At 43.7% G+C, this 18,865-nt stretch overlaps 1 protein-coding gene across 2 annotated transcripts in view; it reads left to right on the plus strand.

Annotated features, from left to right (window-relative positions):
- The window catches only part of kiaa0825 (KIAA0825 ortholog), a 118,318-nt gene that overhangs the window by 43,630 nt on the left and 55,823 nt on the right, over positions 1 to 18,865 (plus strand). The window contains exons 17-22 of one of the 2 annotated variants that reach the window (XM_035164879.2): positions 1,487 to 1,717; positions 1,820 to 2,124; positions 2,325 to 2,431; positions 4,812 to 4,956; positions 7,597 to 7,749; positions 9,188 to 9,282. In XM_035164879.2, coding sequence (XP_035020770.2) covers positions 1,487 to 1,717; positions 1,820 to 2,124; positions 2,325 to 2,431; positions 4,812 to 4,956; positions 7,597 to 7,749; positions 9,188 to 9,282 — 1,036 coding nt within the window. Of the gene's footprint in view, positions 1 to 1,486; positions 1,718 to 1,819; positions 2,125 to 2,324; positions 2,432 to 3,964; positions 4,087 to 4,811; positions 4,957 to 7,596; positions 7,750 to 9,187; positions 9,283 to 18,865 lie in introns of those variants that run through there. The other variant, XM_047341073.1, reaches the window with a different exon arrangement.

An 18,865-nucleotide genomic window follows, 5' to 3' on the forward strand; every position in this document is an offset into this window, starting at 1 on the left:
ATTATTGCAGCATAAATTAGGGTGATTGGAGTAGAGCATTCGGATGGAGACGGAGCAAGGGAGGGGTCGACAGAGGGAAAAGAACCGAAAAGTGATAGAGTGAGCCAGAGAGAAATTCTCAATGTCATCCAATCATCATTTATCCTCACAGGGTAATTAGTTTAATTATTGGACTGTGCCAAATCTTTGTATTATAATTTTGGTTACAGGATACCCCCAGTGCCCCCATTTCTATTTAAACTGTGCACTGAGTTAACTTTCATAGATTACACTGAGAGTTTCGCTATTTCTGCACTTACACTGATGTTTCATCACGCGGTAGCAGCTTGTTTAAAATCAATACACTGGTCAATACGGTAGCGGGCGGTATAAAGTCTGAAAACTTTGAAAAATAGCTCTCAACTGCCACAGAGTGCTTCTCCTTCGATAAGCTAAACACTTTTTTTTTTTTGTTCAGCTCTCTTCTTTTTTCTTTGGGTCTGAGGTGACACATTTGTCAGACGTCCCTGGAGATTTCAGGACACTTCCACTGCCCCTGCTCCCGTGCCATAGCTCTCCACGTTGTAGCCTTTGGTTTTTACAGCCGACCTGTGTAGGAGGTTTATGGGATGCCGTACAACTTCAAGCTGTATAGCTGCTCCGCTATCAGTGTGAGCGGGATATGAAAGGGCAGAGCGATGAAAGAGTCCGTGCACCTGGAGAAAGCGCTAAAAGATTTCTAGTGTCAGACCACCTGGTTTTGATAGAACACATCTGAAATTAACCTGGTATTACTTTCTTTTAGTGAGAGTAGAGATTTCAAGAAAATACTATTTTAAGAGCAGCTGTGCCTCTGTGTTTCCCCATTGTTGGACAATTTGAATCATTTCTAACACAGACTGCTGTACAATAACTAGGTGGACTATTCCTTCTTTTAATACCCCATTAGGAAAATACCTACAATATAAAATGTAGCCCACTCCATAATTTGGTCGCAATCATGAAATTGTATATGCCTTTTACTTTTATGTAAATAGTATGGCCTGTCTGTGACCAAAGGTTTTATGATTTGAGACCTTTTATAGTAATAGATTAGTATTTTAATAGAAGACTATTAAAAGCTCCTATATACATGAATAAGTGCATTCTTTGTTCTGCAGCTATACTTTTAAGCTAAATAAAAACAGCGTTTACAGCAGGCAACATGTCTGCTTAGAAAAAAGAATCTCTCTGTTGGTTAGCTTTTTTTCTTTTTTTTCTTAAGTAAGATGACGGCACATGTACTATTACAAGGCAAAGCCACAAAAACTCCACTCACAGTGGATTTTGTTTGGTCCCTCTTAGAGCAACAAACTGGTCATGGCCTAACTTGTATACCCGAGCTCTACTTTTATTTTTCCACAGTAAGTCTTTAAAAAAATCAATTATTGATAGAGCAGGACTTCAGTCTTCAGCGTAATATTCTTTCACTCACTCTCTTTTACCCGCTGCTTTAATTTCTCCTCAGACACGACGCGGGCAGCACCTGTGGTGATCAGCTGTGTCCGCTCTATCATCACCAAGTCCACCAACAGCCTCCTGGCACATCTGGTCTCCATGGCGATGGGTTGGCAGGCCACGGAGGAGCAGAGTGGAGCCTCGCTCAAGCCTAATATACCAGGAAGTGTCCTGGCTAAGATACCCAAGGAGTGGAACTACACGCCACTGGAAACACGGGGAAAAGAGACTTCCACTAAAAGTATGCATGGACCCTGTGTCGCACTTTTAACACAAGAGAGTTATTAAACTTTAGAGGTTTGTTCTTTAAAAACTAACAGCGAACACTTCTTTCTCCTTCCAGCTGTAACATCTCTTGCCATTCAAGCCATGTCTTTCATTTTCACCAACCTGCCCATGGCTGTGGCGTCTGTCCCTCTCCCCATTCGCTTCCTGTTCCAAGTGGCAGAGAAGCACCTTTCCCAGCATGCCCGGCAGCTGCGCTCGGTGGGCCTTTTGCTCTGGGCCTTGCTGGGCTGCCTGATCCAGGGCCTGGAGAACCCAGACACAAAAGAACAGATCAGCGGATTGGCCGTGGATCGCGGGGCAAAGGACTGCCTGTCCGTGCTGGCTGAGTGCCTACAGGCTGCCATGGACGTTCAACCGAAAGTAAGGACTAAGGGTCATGGAATAAAACAATAATAACAATATAAGCACGAATAACAATGCAGGGGTTCATCAAAATTTAGGGTATAAACACTTCTTCAAATCAAGATTGATTCTGATGTATGTTTAAAATCGCTGATACCATACATACTGTCAATTTTCTTACTTATTTACCTTGGTGGTCTGTTGTGTGTGTCTTGCAGGGTGTCCCCAAACCCACGGTGCTCAAAGTGCTGCAGGCTCTGGAGGAAAAAAGACCCAAATGGATAAACATGCAGCTGCAGAAAGCCCGCAAGCTCTGCTCCGACAGGTGAGAGGTCAACTGCCGGGATTAAGTGACAGGTCAAGGTCACGATGGTATTGATGTGGTTTATATTAATGTTTTTCATACATTCAGGGAATATGCCATACATGTAATCTCCCTCATTAATCTCAGTTGGTATTGATTATTCAAGTGCACCGTCAAAAAAAAAAGCATTCACTTTATTCAGATTATCTTCATCATAAAAGCAGCTTTTTTATTAAGTGAATTTCCCAATACTTCATTTCAGTGAATCATCAGTCATAACGTTGCGGTTCAAACTGAGCAAACTGACTGATGGTGTGTTCAGACACTTGATGTTCAATAAAGATTCTGGATAAAACAATGAAAACAAATGCAGCTTGTATAGGCTCTTTTTTAATTGCGCATTCAGCTTCTGATATATAGTATTGAGGAGGTCATTTTTTATTAAAAAAGCTCCATGAGTAAGATCAATGAATCTCAGATGGTGTGTTTGTTGTGGTAAATGATGGACACGCCGTCTGACTGAGTGGGCTGCGGCTCGGAGTGATGGGAAAACAGCTTTCACTTTGGGCTGATCTGTGACCTTTGGCTCAGCGTTTTTGTCCGTTCCCAGAAATCGTGTCTCCGGTCGCTTCGCTTCATCATAACAACAGTCTGGATGCATCCATCCTCGTAAAAAAGGGTGATTCAGCGCTGTAACACAACATGTACAATTAAAAACAAAAAAATAGAAGAAGAAGAAGACTGATATAGATGAATAAAAAACACTTGAGTGGATTATGGCCAGTTCTAGGAAAACGCTGTCTGTTTCAGGAAGAGGGGATGAAAATGGAGGGAGAAGAAAAACAGGGGGGTGAAGGGTGCGGTGAGAGAGGGGGGGTGGGTTGAGTGGAAAAGTGAAAGAAGAGTGATTATGTATCACCTGTCGGAGGCATTCAGTGGGATCATTACTATTCATTAAACTAACCTTCACAGGGATGTGACGCCTGGCTTGTAAACAATCAGAATACATTGTCAGACAGAGAGCGAGAGACACAGAGACAAAGAGAGAGAGAGAGGGAGAGAGAGTGTAGTGGATGTAACAACTCTAAAAAACAGCACTTCACTCACACACACACACACACACACACACACACACACACACACACACACACACACACACACACACACACACACACACACACACACAGACCACCCCCTATAAAGAGCATTTGCCCCTTCGCGAGCCCTCCCATCTCTGCTCCCTCATCCCACTTTCCCTCCATCCTTTCCCAACTGTAACCCCCCCCCCCACCTCCTCCTTCCCCGCGCCACCCACCTTGTCTTTGCAAAGTAATTTGTAGAGGAGAAGATTATTGTTCTCCATCATGGTGACCCTGGCTGGGCTGACGGGATGCATACACAGATGAAGATGAATGCAGTTATTCCTTGGCGGAGGTCTGCCTCTTTCAGGGCACATTGGCCCTAATGACATGATTGATAGGCTGTCCCAAATCCGGAGGGGCCCTCATTAATCACCCCGCTGACTGAATCCAATCATCTGCTTCACCTGCACAGTGATGGACAGGAAAGGATACAGTGCAGGTGCTGACACGGATGCACAGCCACCAACCGCCGACAACACCACCGCCGGGCCGCCCCGGCAACGCAATGAAGGGGATGTGTGTGGACGAGACGGGACTCCTCTTCCTTCGCCACTCTCAATGTCAAGCAGCCAATGGGTCGGCTGACAGGCAACACCACTTCTGCCACCTTATAATTACAAAAGGGAAGAGAGAGAGGGAGAGAACAATGACAGGAAGTGTATGTGAAGGAGAAGGTTTGATGGACGGCAGAATGATATCCATCCATACTAGAAGGGCAGGGAAACGATGCCGGCATCTGCCAGGGTTGGGGACTGTACATGCGTGAGGACCTTGACACACAATAACACACACATATACACGCTTAAGAACACACACACCAATCATTTTTAGTGCAGCAACATCCTTCGGTCAAAATTCCCTACATGTATCTCATGAATGGTAATGAAAAAAAAATATTTTATTATGTAACCACCAGTAATTTCTTATTCACTCTCACCAGCGATAGCCTTGACCGGTCCTAGTGGAATTCAGAGAGATATTGAAGCACATAGGAATTTCTTTCTTTTCCAAAAATATATATCTTAAACTCGAGATGTTATTCACCTGAATTACTTATGTACAGTAAACTCCTAACAGTATCCCAAATGCATCTCTCAAATGGAAAATACTTCCTCAGCCAGTGGGTGGTTTTCAAATTCAAGCTGACACCCTCCCCTCTTCTTATTTCCTCTTTTGCCTCACTCAGTTTTTTTCCCCTTCTGTCTTCTTGTCTCCTCTCCCATCTCCTCCTCTCTCTCCCGTCTCTGTTTCTCTTTTAGTGTGTTTGAGCGAGAAAGAGAGAGCGGAGTCGCTGCGGCTGAACTGACTGAGCAGAAAATAGGCCTGATGCTGCTGGAGGTCTGCCACAAAGCAGGTGGCAGCGACTACCTGAGGCAGATCTATCACATCATCCAAGGCAATGAGGTAGGGAAGCACTCCCTCTCCCCAGCAATTAGGTGGCTGCTGGCCTGAGGCCGCAGGCTGTTCAGGAGGATGGGAGGCAGAGGGTGGTGGTGGTGGTGGTGGTGGACGGGTGCTGCTTGTGTGCAGTCTGCTTGTTCTGATCTTCTGTTGTTCAGGTGACCTCGAGGGTGCAAACCTACAGTGACTTCCTGTGTTATACGTTCGCCACATGGAGAGAAGAGGGAGGCCCCAAACAGTTTCTAGAGTTATAGTGTAGAAGTCTTTGGAGGAGGCCACAGTGAGGAGGAGCAGTGACTCCTTTGTAACTTAGCTGTAATTTATTAATCACTTCAGAGGAAAAGTTTTACAAAACAAAAAGAGCCATCTCTCTAAAAAGTGCCCAAATTAATTGGAGTAAGTAATTGTGCAGTATATATTATATACATTGAGTAATTACTAAAAACAGTTTATTCTGCGTGGGACAGGACTTTGGGGGTGTAAGCCTGCTGGTTCCCTTTTGATGACCAATCTCGTCTGAGCAGGCTTTGGTTGCCCGTAGGTAAACAGACTGTGTGGAAAGCAAAAGAGGCAGAACATGTGCTTTTTAATTTATCAGCATTCATATGCAGAGAGGTGTTGATAGACAAAATGTCGTCTGGCCCCAAAACACCTACAACATCATTGTTTGTGTTTTTGTGTGGTGAAATGTTTGACTTGTGTGATAAAAGAAACTTCTCAGACTGTAAACCATGTCGACCAATGGAAGATGGAATCTTGGCCTGAATATCCACTGTCTATACGCCAGACGCTAGAAATGATTGGCCATTGCTCCCAGAGGCTAATCTGTCATCAGATGATAGCTGCTGGGCTCCGAGACACAGAGAGTTAAAATAAACAGCTGCTTTAGAAAAAAGTGCTTTACACCGGTAGCAGACTGTTGTAAAGTACGTAAAAAGAAACATATGAACAAATGAATGACACCGACAAATGCTAGTCTGCACACCGTGTCACATATACTTTGAGAACATATTCCTACTGCAATAGCTCTTTCAGTTAAAGAGGAATTTTAATTATAGGTACTATATTGTGTATCTGTCAACAAATTTCATGAAAAGACCAAAACCAACAGTGCATTAATGTGTTCCTCAATACTTTCCGACTTCCCCACCATGTCTGTAATACTATTCCCGGTTTGTTAAGGACCAACCTCAGAAGGAACTTATTCAAATAATTGATAATTAGTTACAGTTACTGGTTACTGCTTTTATTTATTGAGTTACTTAAAAGTCATTAGTTACTAGGGAAAAATACATTTCAGTTACTTTTGAATGTTTGCTTAAATTCTCATGTGAATTCACACAAGCACGGTGTTGTTTTATTGTTGCTCAGCCTGTTACACAGTGTGGAACAAGGCAACTGTCAAATCTTATCTTTCATTGTCCCCATTATCACAAAGATGAAGCAGCCTAAGTAATGGAATAATAAAACACAACTGATGTGTTTTGATAGTCCTATTTATTGTTGCCTCAACAGGGCTTTAAATCAAGTGCTAAGTCAGAATTACAGTTTTGGCATTGTGAAATAAAGTAACGGCTGTTTCTCAGACATTTACCGGGCGCTTCAGAAGATTTGAATTAATCTCTTTTGAGGCAAAGACCTCACACGGGCACATGGAATAAAACTCATCAGTATATTTTTGTCCCTATTTTTGTCCTCGAGGAAAGAAAAATAATATCTTTATTTCCAGGGTAGGTCCGTCGTGTGGGCTTCTGATGATTCATTGATTCACTCATTTGTGAATTTGTGACAAGGTGAAGTCATTTGTCTGTGGTCATCTATTTCACAGAGTAGTTTTGTTTTCAAATATATTCATAGGTGCCGTAAAAGAGCTAGTTGTTGCTCATGTGAGAGTAACTGACATGGTCGACCTATAGACTGTCTATTAGGACACAACATGGACTAACACAAATGTAAGCACCATAAACATTATGCTGCTGTTGATGGAATCCATAAACAGCTATAACTCTATGTAGCAATTTGAGAGAGAGCGTGGATGGGATTCCCGAGCAGGCTCGGAGTTACCCCGCTGGCAGCTCGAGTATCTCTACCCACCCAAGGTCGAGGCAAGAACACGCAGGTCAGGGACAGAGCGGGCTGCTGGTGAGGTGGAGGGGAGAGCGGGTTCGGAGGCCATGTCAAGCTGACGGATGGGAATATAGCGGATTCACGCCAGGATGCCCGTGTACACACAAACACTCATTGAGACGTACAGTACACACGCTCATGACTTTATGCTGTCCATCCTGCGAGGCACCTGCGATAAGTAACAACTGTAGATGATGCTAAAACAAAAACAATCAGAGAAAATCCTCTATTTCTTGATTAAGTTCATGTTTTTTTCTAGATGTCAGTTAAAAAAAAACGCTTTTGGAATCTTATCAGTAATGCAATATAAAGAAATTATACAATTTTTTCAAAATTCAGCACTAAGTGTCCCAGTATTGGCTTTTTTTTCAGTTTTAGAGGGTTTGGTTTTTCAATTTTAAATAAAGTTTTGACCTGGTCTTTGATTGATCTTAGTTTATCTCTACAGAATATTCCACTGTCAGTCTGTCATGATATGTTTTCTGTTTCTTCTCTTTCTTTCTGTCTCGGACACAGGAGCTGCTGTCGAAACTGTGTGGTGGCTCAGACTCACCAAACGATCCTCCTGGCTTGGTGAACTTTGTCCTCGGCTCTGAAAGTCCCACAGACGTGGCCTCTTTCAACCCTCTGCACCAATTTGACCACGTTGGCCAGAAGAAGCTGGATCAGGTTTGCCAAACATTTACCATCGCATTCGGGAGCAAATCTTTTCTTTTTCTTATGTGTTTTAGCTCCATGAAACGTCTGATGTCAGGGTGGTTATCTGAGTCGCTTCACGTCTTCATGTCGGTGTCGTTTTAACTTTCTCCTAAGGCCAGGAGCTTAAAGTTGAAGGTTAGGCGCTTGTTTGAGTCTCTAGCGAACTGGATACTGTGGCAGTCTCTGAAGTTGTCAGGTCTTATACTGCAGGCTCGGCTTCCCTATTCTCCATAGGTCGCCGCCTTTTCCAGGCAGGAGTCAGGTTGGCAGAAAGAAAAAGGTGAAAGGATGAGAAAAGGTTTTTTTTTACAAAAAAAAAGCGAGTAATGTTAAAGGAGTGTGCAGTGTTGAAGTGCACTTCTTTGGGGCTTTGAACCGTATACCCTCTTACCCCAAGCTTATCCCCAGGAGGGCCACCATGGTGTTAAATTCATTATTCAATTTTTTTCTATACTTAAAGGGGATATGTCTACCTACAGGTTTTTATTAGTTGAATGTGAGAGTTGTCGGCTTTCCCTCTTGTTATAATCGTACAAGGGGAAATACCATTGATATCGCATAAAACAGCCAACAAAGGCGAGTAGTTCCTCAATGCAGGTTTGTGTTTCTTTCTGCTGTTTAAAAATGGATTAAATATAAAGTATTTTTACATTTGTGATCCCTTGTAATGTTGACACTATTGTTTTTTTTCTCCAAACACATTTTAATCCTAAAACTTTGCCTGTTTTGGACTTATCACAGGAGGCTGCATAGCTTTGCATAGAAACACCCTATTAAGAGAATGATTAAAATGCCTTCTCCGCTTCAGGTGCCTGTGCTGTTTGTCAAATAAAATGGAGGGAGGAGGGGAAGAAAAAGTTACGTCCATCAATCACCTATGAGGAAAGAGCAGAGGGGGAAATGGATGGATGGAAGAAAGGAGTGGAGTTCTACTACCTTTGTCAATAAAACTCAGCCTGGAGTTAAGAGTGACATTTTGGCAATCAAAGCAATCTGATTTTTATTTGCTTTCCCAATATGGTGCTCGTGTGTTTGTACATGTGTGTGTGTGTTATGGTAAAAGAGAGAGAGAGAGTGGACTAGGTAGAGACAGAGAGAGAGAGAGAGAGAGGCGGGTAGCATTGAGGAAAAAACGCAGAGCAGTCAGAAGAGTAACGACTCCCTCCCAAAATTGATTTATCTTTCTATAAATGATGGCTACATCCCCCCAAATGGATTTATAAATTAATTGCTGTCTTATTGGAATAAAAACCGTCTTGTGCGGACATGATTGATCGCCCCGGTGTTGGTGGCCTGCACTGGGGACCCCCCTCCTCCTTTGTTAGTGGGTCCCAGCTGGAGCGGTAATGCACTGATGGTATTAACCCTGATTAATAACTAACAATGTGCTATCCTCATACATCAACAGAGTGCCGTGGTGGACTGGGCATGGGACTGGCCAGGGCTGCTGCCAGCCTATCAGGGCATGAGTCAGGTCACCTTCAAAACTCTGCTGGCCAACAGGTAAAACAGTGACTTGTTACACACACACGCGTGTTCACTGACAGCAGCGTGCACGCATGTCAACAGTGCCAGTGTCTTTTTCATGTTTTTATGCTGTCATTAGGATCCTCACTGGTGTTTTTTTGTTTTTGAGGAGTCTTTTCATGAATTAAAAGTCTCGTTCTGCAGAGGCCTGTGCTGCACCAGTCGTTCCTTTACCTGCACAAAATGACGTCCTCACATGGGACTCCTGAAGCAAGTTTCTCCAGATTCCCTTTTGACATAACTTTGGCATAAGCTTTAGTCATTGGGGACGATATAGCCTTGCTGCTCCTCATCAGAGCTTTTACTATGTTCAAACACCAAGGGCTCGTGTGGGTGCCGAAAAGAAAAAGAGCTTTGGAAAGAACTCTTTAGAAAAATTATATTGGAGTACGATAATATGCTGACTCATGGCATCCTGTCTTTGTGAATCCACATGTGTGACTCATCGTCGTGGACAAATCTTTTGCAGACATTTTTCAACTGCGGAACTCCTCCTTTCTGGGACACTCTGGAGTCCTTGAGACAGATATAAAAAGAAGTTATAGATGAGGAAAAAGAGTGGCTGGCTCAGATCCTGGTGTCACCTGATTGAAGAGTTTTTCGCCCAAGTCCACCTCTCCTGTCCATCCTCCCCCCCCCCCCCTCCTCCTCTCCTGTTCTGCTCTGCAACGGGCATAAATATTTATGCAGGTATGTGACACATATTAGATGGCAATACTTCAGGCTGTTCCCTGTTCTCCATTCACAGCTGTCACGCTGCCAGCTATCAGGGAGCCATGGGGCTACAGCACCTTGTCTCCACGCCTACGCCCAATCCATTCTAAATCACCACCATTGTAACACACACACACACACACACACACACACACACACACACACACACACACACACACACACACACACACACACACACACACACCTTTATAACAAAGGGCAAGCTCTGCATCTGCCAAGGACACAGGTCTAATAAGGGTGAAGTACGCAGCTCTGTGCTGTGACAAGCTTTGTCGCCTTCATGCCTCTACCCCCTCTTCTCACACACACACACACACACACACACACACACACACACACACACACACACACACACACACACACACACACACACACACCATATTCCGTCCTCTTAGATGGTGCTTTGTTGCATGTTAAAACAGATAGTGTCATTGCTTGACTGAGCCAAATTAGTGTTGGGGCATTCATGAATAGAAACTGAATGAAGTGGATATGAAGTGAGATAGGAAGACAGAGAGAAAAAAGATAGATTTGACTCGGAGTTTGACACTGTGAGTGACATGGGGAGAGAGAGCAGTCAATACTGACATGGCACCAAACAGCACAAGGAGGGATGGGAGTGGGAGGGTGGGGGGGTAAAGGTTATATAATTCACCCTAATCTCACAGTATCAAAGTTTCTGAGATTCTGTCACTTGCCTCATTAGCCTCTCTTTGTCGGGCCAGAGGAGCAGATTTCATGGAGGATTTGGAGAATGGCTTTGGTTCTGCCTACGACGCTCGCACAGAGCAGGAAGTTAGTTTCACGGCTGGCGACATGTAAGCTGTCAAAGTTTTCCTCAGATCCATCTCCGACTCAGAAAATATCTCTCAAGCTATAGAAGGCCATTCATGGGATAAGCTCACTGATGTTGAATCCACTGATCCATTTGTTAGTGCAGATAAGGATAATGCTTTCTGCGTAACCGCAGACTCAAGTGCCCTCGGCTGTTTTCACAGAGGCCTCCCAACAATGACTCTTCTGCTACCTACAGCAGCTGGACAAACCTCAGGATATAATCTTACACACATGACATTATTAATAGTAATGTCGTTGCCTCACACTGAACAAAAAGACGTATAATTGTCACCTTGTGCTGATTTGTTTTTTCTGTCCTGTGACTTTTAGTGTCCTTGAAGGACTTCCCTTCTCTGTACACAGCCAGCAATTTTTTTTCCCGCTCTCCAGACTGTGTGAGTTAGCCGCGTGTCCCATTGGCCTCCTATATATTGTTACAGTGGCAGGACAGTTATTGTGCCCAGGGTTTATATCACATTCTAATGGAGCAAGGCTATGAGTTAAGGGCGGTAGGCTTTTACACCCAGGCTGTTAAATCACTGTTCAGATGACTTCATTAGCAGAGCAGGACGCATGCTGTGACACATAAACACGCACACACACATACACACGCTCATGCACACTTTTACCCTGCTACCTTGACAGTGTTACATCGGGGGCCAGACAGGAGGGAGAGTGGATTTATACAGGTGTGTGTGTCCTTCTTTGTCACCTGTCACTTCAGTTCCCTCAGCACGATGGCTCATCCATCACCTGCAGATTGAGCTTTTCAGCAGAAACCAGACTGATTAATACCACCCTAGGACCCCAGGGTTGACTGGCTGACTGGATGGCTGGCTGACTGGCTGACCTGACTTCCTGGCAGGCTCTTTGTTTGAAAGGATAGATGGACGACTTGTGGATGGGCTAACTTTTTAGCCTGCATGTCGGGTTGCTACAAGGCAGACTGGCTTGGTTCAGTAAGGTGTTCTGATGCAGTGATCGGTTAAAGTTTAGCTCAAATTGTTCACATGATAAATTGTATTAATGCTGAATGCCTGAGCTGCACACTAACCTGTTGGTCTGCTTCGATGAAAGGTCTGATTAAATGGATTGATGGATGTCTGATGGACTGACGGAGAGAATAACTGTCTGACTCATAGCCGGTTTTACCCATGTTAGCCTGTCCTGTGACTCCTTATAAATAGATTATATTTTTGTTGGTGTTTTCTGTTTCTTTATCTTCACATTTCTCACCTTTTTCATTTTGAACTCTGTCAGTTAAACTATTTGATAGATATTTGATTGATGACTGATCTATCGTTGACCTATGAAAGAGGTGAAATACCACATCAAGAATCAGGCCTTAATAGGACAACAGTATATGTCTGATTTATATCGTTGTGTGACGTGTATTCACTCAATTCTTTCACCACAAGTCTCAATCAGCTTTAGCACAAGGTTCAGTTTTGAAAAGCCAAAATCATGAATGCCCAGGTTTAATATGTACTTGATATTTCACCTTGAACAAATTGTGCACCAAGGGTTTGTATTAATCGTCACGATCTACTAATGGAAATGTGTCCACACTGGCTCACTCTTTTACTTCAAGATACAAGACGTCCATTGTTTCTAGTCAAAGTACCAAGTGCTTGAACTGATCCTAAATGGTTTAACTTGTCCTTGGTCACCCTTTGAAATCTTCTTTTACAACTCTTTGGTACAAAACCCGTCGAAAGCAACACAACCCCTTTTGTAGGTTGGAATTTATGGCAGCAATGCAGGTCCATCACTTTCTTCTTCAACTCTGACTTTGCTGTGAGGCCTTTATGAACTGTTGCCATTTTTCTTTTCCATCCGTGGAACATAAAACAAATCTTTGGGGGAAATTCTGTTGTAGTGCCACAGATGGAAAGTCACGTTTTAACTGTCATCTGCCAAGGTGACTTTTTGAGACTGTTGCATCGGCGTGTCAGAGAAGGTCCTCTGACCTGGTTGATAAGGTGGTAGCCTGGTATGAGAGATGAGGCTTTGTGTGTCACAGGGCGCCTCCTCCACTCCATCATAAGGACCCAATCTCACCCAAGGACATTCATGCTTACACTGTTCCACTGGGGGGCAAGATGAAGACTTCATACATTTGCAACTAGAATATTTAATGCTAGCTACGATATGCCTTGTGCTTTTACAGCAATAAACCGAGTTAACACTTGTCCTCACAATTTTATTTTACACATTGACAACAAGGGAGAACTAGTAGCATTGACCCATAGATTTGGAAGCTTAATATGGTAAGCTGCTCTGTAACTACTGAACACTAAAGCATTTCCTTTGCATTGTCTCATTGTTGCTGTTACCCCTCAGGTCCATAACAATAGCAATTTGTGGAAAAATGCCAGTCTGTGGCATTCTCTTGCTTGAGCGGCTCCTTAAATTGCGGCAATAGACACTTGTGCTTTCAGGAAGTGGGCAATCGCCATCTGTTCCTGGGCGCTGCCATATGGCGGGCTTTTTTCTCAGGGAATAAAATAAAAACAAATATGTCAGAATGTTCGTCTTCCTCCACGGACGCTGATCAACCTGGGGAGAAGCTGGATCTCAGTGTGTCTGGATTAATGGTCTTACTTTGCGCTTCAGGGAATGAGGGAGTGTGCGCTCGTGGTTGGTGGGGCGTTGTGTCTGTGTACGAGCGCACGCACGTGCCTGTATGAGGGCATGCACATGTTAATGCACATTTCTGTACCTGGAAGTATTTCTAGAATCATTTATCTGACTTAAAGGGCGATGTTGCCATACCATTCTGAGCAGCTGGTTGCCATAGTCTTGGAAGCATTAAACAACACGGGAGGAAAGAGCTTCAAGGTTAGACAGAGTGACATTTCATGGCGGCTGCTGCCAAAGAAACTAGAAGAAACACTCCTCAAGTCATCATTGGGCTCTCTGTCTTACGAGGCCAGAAATTCAAAAGACTTGTCACTTTTGAAAATCAGGAGAGTGTGATGTGTCATTGAGGAAGGGCTTCTTTCTTCTCCCGTCGCTCCCCTTGTGTGTGTCCCCTTCGCTGACTGACAGCTAGGGACGCGGGTTTGTGTTGGTGTAGACAGAACACATCTTTTGTCGGCTTGGTTATACATGGTGTGTTTTGTCTTCGCTAGCCCTGGACGGCACTGACACATTGAGGTTTTCATTAGCCGTAAGCAGGTGGCGGAGGAGAGGGACATGCTTGTGCGCATGAGTCTGTTTCCATGCCTGCCTGTGTGTATCGGCACCACACTAAACTTGTATACCGTATGCATATCATGGAGAGCGTACATGTGTCTGACTGCATGTGTGTACACGCTCGCTCTTATATTTCGGTGGGTGTGATATTTGGAGGTTTGCTCCAAAGGCGAATAAATCAGTGATGCCTGGGATAAGGCCGTGGCCCCTCCTCAAACTGCACAGACAAGCTGAGAGGCTCATTAATCAAACGGCCAGTCACAGATGTGATGGCTTCCACACAAACCGCCAGCAGACTGTGAAAGTCACATCCAACAGAGTAACCTGTCAGCCAGGCAGGCAGGCAGGCAGGCCGGCCGCACTTTTCCTCCCCTCCCTCTCTCTCTCTCCCTTTACCCTCCGTTGTATTTATCTCTCAGTCTCCCTTTACCTCCACTCACCTCCAGCGTGATGTCTCAGTGTGATACATCTGAAATATTTGTCTTGTCCCTCTAAAAACGATCTGAGGGGTCGAGGCAGATCCATCTTCTCAGAGAGTGGTCATGGTCAAACCATTGTTCAGACAGGCGACATCAGTCATTGCTGCACGTTGCTGTGTTCTCTGTGGTTACAGAAGACTCTACTTTGCCGTCCAGTTGAACAATATCTGCTCTCTTCAACCTTGGCTTTACACATTCTCTTTATACCTGAGGCTGCTCTTTAATTGGTTGTTGCAGATCCCACTTTTATCCACAGCGAATTGGTTCTATTTAACCTAACGTGATTAGTCGACATCCACCGTCACTGAGTTACTTCCACTCTCCGAGCTGACCGGCAAAGATATGGCAACTTCAAGTGGCAAATCTGGTATTTTCTTTACAAAAACTCCCTTTCACAAGGCGTTCAGAAAAAAAAGGGAGCTTGGTCCAGACCGACCGGATTTACAGTTTCAGCAGCCGGCAAGTGATGAGGTCAAGCTCACACCTTCTCCAGAAACAGAGTTGGCTAACTGGATGTGGTGTAAGTGATGCCCCCCCGTTTGCTGTTTCAAAGTGACAGGCGCAGAGGTTCTGTGGACAACAACAGGGATGCGAGACCTAAAAACATAACTGAAAAATGCAAACGGCATGAAAGTTGCCACAGTAATTTAGACAACACAATGAGGCTACATTCTTGCGGCAGGCTCAGCAGCGTGATGAAGTCTACAGGACTGGCATATTCCTATTGTGTGTTGTTTCTGTTGAGTCTGGCTTCAGTTCGTTTATCCCCTCACACTGCACCCCTCAATACATTTTATCACCAGTCGCCGAAAAAACCCAAACTAATTTGTATTAATTCAGTGTATAAAAGATGATCAAATGATAGGCTGGTCTTTGTGTATATGCTGACACGGAAAGAAATATTTCAACTGTAATTTCCACTGTACTGAGCATTCAGGGGTGCACTCGCGGTTAAATGCCTCCATGAAAATTAGTTTTCCCTCCTCTTTCTGGTTATTATATCCCATATCATATTCTAACCATTTCACTCCGGCAGTCTCCACTCCCAATGGGTTTAAATTGGTTACAATTGTCGACAATGCTTACAATAATATCACTATTCAGTGACAGCACTGTTAGTGCACAGTGCTTATGACACACAGTAAGCTCCTCAACAGGATTATCATGGTTATCCCTCGTGTATTGTGAACTTCCTGCACCTGACCTCATTAAATTTCCCTTTTCTAAAAAATTGTGATTCCACATGATTTCATAACATAAATAGCTACCTCTCTGATTGTTCCAACTTCCAACCTTGGACGGATAAATAGTTGGAGGGACTCTGCAACACCAGAGCTAAATGAGAATGCCATCTAATCTATGGCAAAGCCCTCCAAGGATGAACAGAAATTCTGGATGGAACAGGGACAAGACAAAGCCACCGCTCCTGATTAAAAATGGCAAGTCCCAAGGCTCTTCAAATACACTGGGGTATTTGATGGTACAAATATAAAGACAGTGTTCCACACAGCAACAGAATGCTGTGCTTTTGTCTTAACTATGGTAATGCTGTTGGAAGGAGGGAATCTCTTGCTGCGATGCCAGAATTTTGAGGATGACGGCAGTGCAGTTGGAGCTTTACGCAGCTGAACTACATCTTGAGAGATCACTTTTCGCTACATGAACCATATGAGCAGGTTTTTATAAATATAGAATGAGCCATGGTTTAGCAACAGTGTGGCCTATTTAAAAGCTTTTCTTTTTCACTACAGCCCTATGAGTTTTAGTTTAAAATCTGAGGCACAAGCTAATTACAACACTGCCGTATTTTGTCTAATAGGCTCATCTTGATTTTAGATTTAAGTGAAGTAAGGGAACTGTCTATCATCTCTTGTACAGCTTATGTAAAATAGTGTGTACCTTGGAAAAAATGCAAATGATATTTATATTATTTAAAAGTTCTATATAGCTACCTTAGATGCCTGGTTATGTTTTAAATGGGGGAGAAAACTTGGAGAGATGCAAAATGTTGTTTATATAAAGTAAACAACCTAACAGAAAATTAAAATATATGGCTCGTTAAACCTGGTTAAAATTCCAATTCCAGTGCTAACTGTTTACTTTACACACAGGTTATGATGGTAACTATTCTCATAGCACCACTAGCTGGTGTAGAGCAATGAACAATCATAATTTAATGGGCTACTCAGATTGTGGCTTTTGCTCCTCAAGATTTAAAAGGACTAGACCTTACTACAAAACCATCCGTTAATGTAAATGTGTGCCTCTCGTTTACCTTGCGTGAGAAAATGGGAAAATAATCATAAAATGGAAGCGCGGCACAAGGCAGCTGGATGACAGCAGAGATCATTACACAGAGCGATGCTTGTACTCAAAATCAATTATGTCCAAAGTTGAACTAAGACTAAAACAACATAGTCTGTATGAATAATTGTCTGTCTGTCTGTCTGTCTGTCTGTCTGTCTGTCTGTCTGTCACATCACTATCAGTTTGCTGTGATTGATCAGCAATAGGTTGGACTGAACCAACTCAAAGGGCGGCCCCCAATTCAAATTTTCATCGCATGGTTTTGTCAGAGGCTGAAAATCATCTAAATTGATCATTGATATGCTAGGATGACGAAAAGTGATGGGGCAAACCATTTTGCTCCCCCCTAACTGAATAATGTTGATGCTCCATTGCTCAGTTAATAAACTTTACCTTCATGTATTTTGCTGCTCAACCTGCCTTTTGGGAGCTTTGTAACAACTTTTGCCCAAAAAGTCTCATTGGTCCGCCGGGTATTTGTTTTTTCTGAGCTCAATCAGCAAAACAATTCCATGTTTTGCCCCTGGAACCAGTTTTGTCAACCAGTTTGGATGGACTGGGACTCGGTTCAAGATATGGCGGATTGTTTGACGTGGTTGCCATGTTTCCTGCTGATTTACTGAGGTGACTTTTTAGCTGACTGCTGCAGTCCATTGTCACGAGCCAGACTGCCACCGTCTGTTCCAGTGCATCATTGGATTCTTCTTCTTTTTTCTTCCTATTCTGTTCCATGTGCCATTCATATTCCGATCCTCTGAGGTGACGCTGACTTATTATTTTAGCTTCCATGATATTTTTGGTTATTTGATGAGTGTAGAAGGATTAAACTGTAAAACTCAACGTTGAATTGAATTGAATAAATACTGCAGTCAAAAGTGGTAGTAGATTGAAATACCCCGAAATGTCAAAGCATATTTGCCTATGTGTGTGTATTTGCCAGGACATCTATGCTGTCTAGGCGGTCAAGAGACCAGCCAGTTATGAATATTTGTATTTCTATATATCCAGATTTAATATTATACATTTTGCAAGACACTGAGCCTCTCTATACTCACTCAGTGGAAGTCACTCTGGAAAAGGGCATCAGCTTAATGCCTTAATCATAATATCTCTGTGTATGTGTGTGTGTGTGTGTGTGTGTCGGGGGGGGCACACTCCTGTGTGATGGTGAGGGTTTGTTTTTGGTGGTACATCACGAAGTTGTATCCTGTCGCCAGGCTCATTAGCCCGTCGGCGGCGCCCAAGCTGTCCCGGCCAATCGCAATGCTCCGCTCGGCTCTGCCATTTGCATGTGGTCCAGGAAGAGATAATTAGAGGGATCTCTGCCTGTCACTGTTAATCTGGGATTTAGTGAAGGGCTGTGACGCCGACATGCTGATGTCCTGACACACATGTCGACGCGCAGATTCCGTGCGGCGCCATACTCATGTTCACACACTGTAGTCCGATACACACGCACGTGCACAAACAACGAGAGTAAATACAGAACCCGCACACACACACACACCAATAGCACTATGCATATGAAAACACACACAAACACCATCTCTCCCATGCTTCCTATTCTTTCTCATTAACTCCCTCTTTTTGACCTGTGACCTGTGACCAATGAAGTTGCCTTTTTTCATCTTATTTTTCAACTCCAGTACTGCAGCATATTACACTGCTCCTCCACTGGTGTGTGAATGATAGCGTGTTGACTCAGTGGCTGTTTACACCAGTTGTACTATGCTGTTGACACAGGTTTTAGATCCCTGTTCAGATAGACTGCGCTCGTCGCTTCCAAAACAGGCAGAATGCTCAGTAAGCCTTTTGAACAAGCCCAGCTGTCAGCCCCATATACTTTCACGCGCGCACATCGATACGCACATGTGCCAACAAACATGTACATGCGCTTGTGTGCTGGCACGTCCCCAGCCCCACACACACACGTACACGCGCTGTAAATGCACAAACTCCCTCACACATCGCTGATTGGCAGGCCTCCTGTTTCCCCATAATTC

The sequence above is a fragment of the Hippoglossus stenolepis genome, chromosome 9, assembly GCF_022539355.2.
Source record: "Hippoglossus stenolepis isolate QCI-W04-F060 chromosome 9, HSTE1.2, whole genome shotgun sequence".
NCBI classification, from domain to species: Eukaryota; Metazoa; Chordata; class Actinopteri; order Pleuronectiformes; family Pleuronectidae; genus Hippoglossus; species Hippoglossus stenolepis.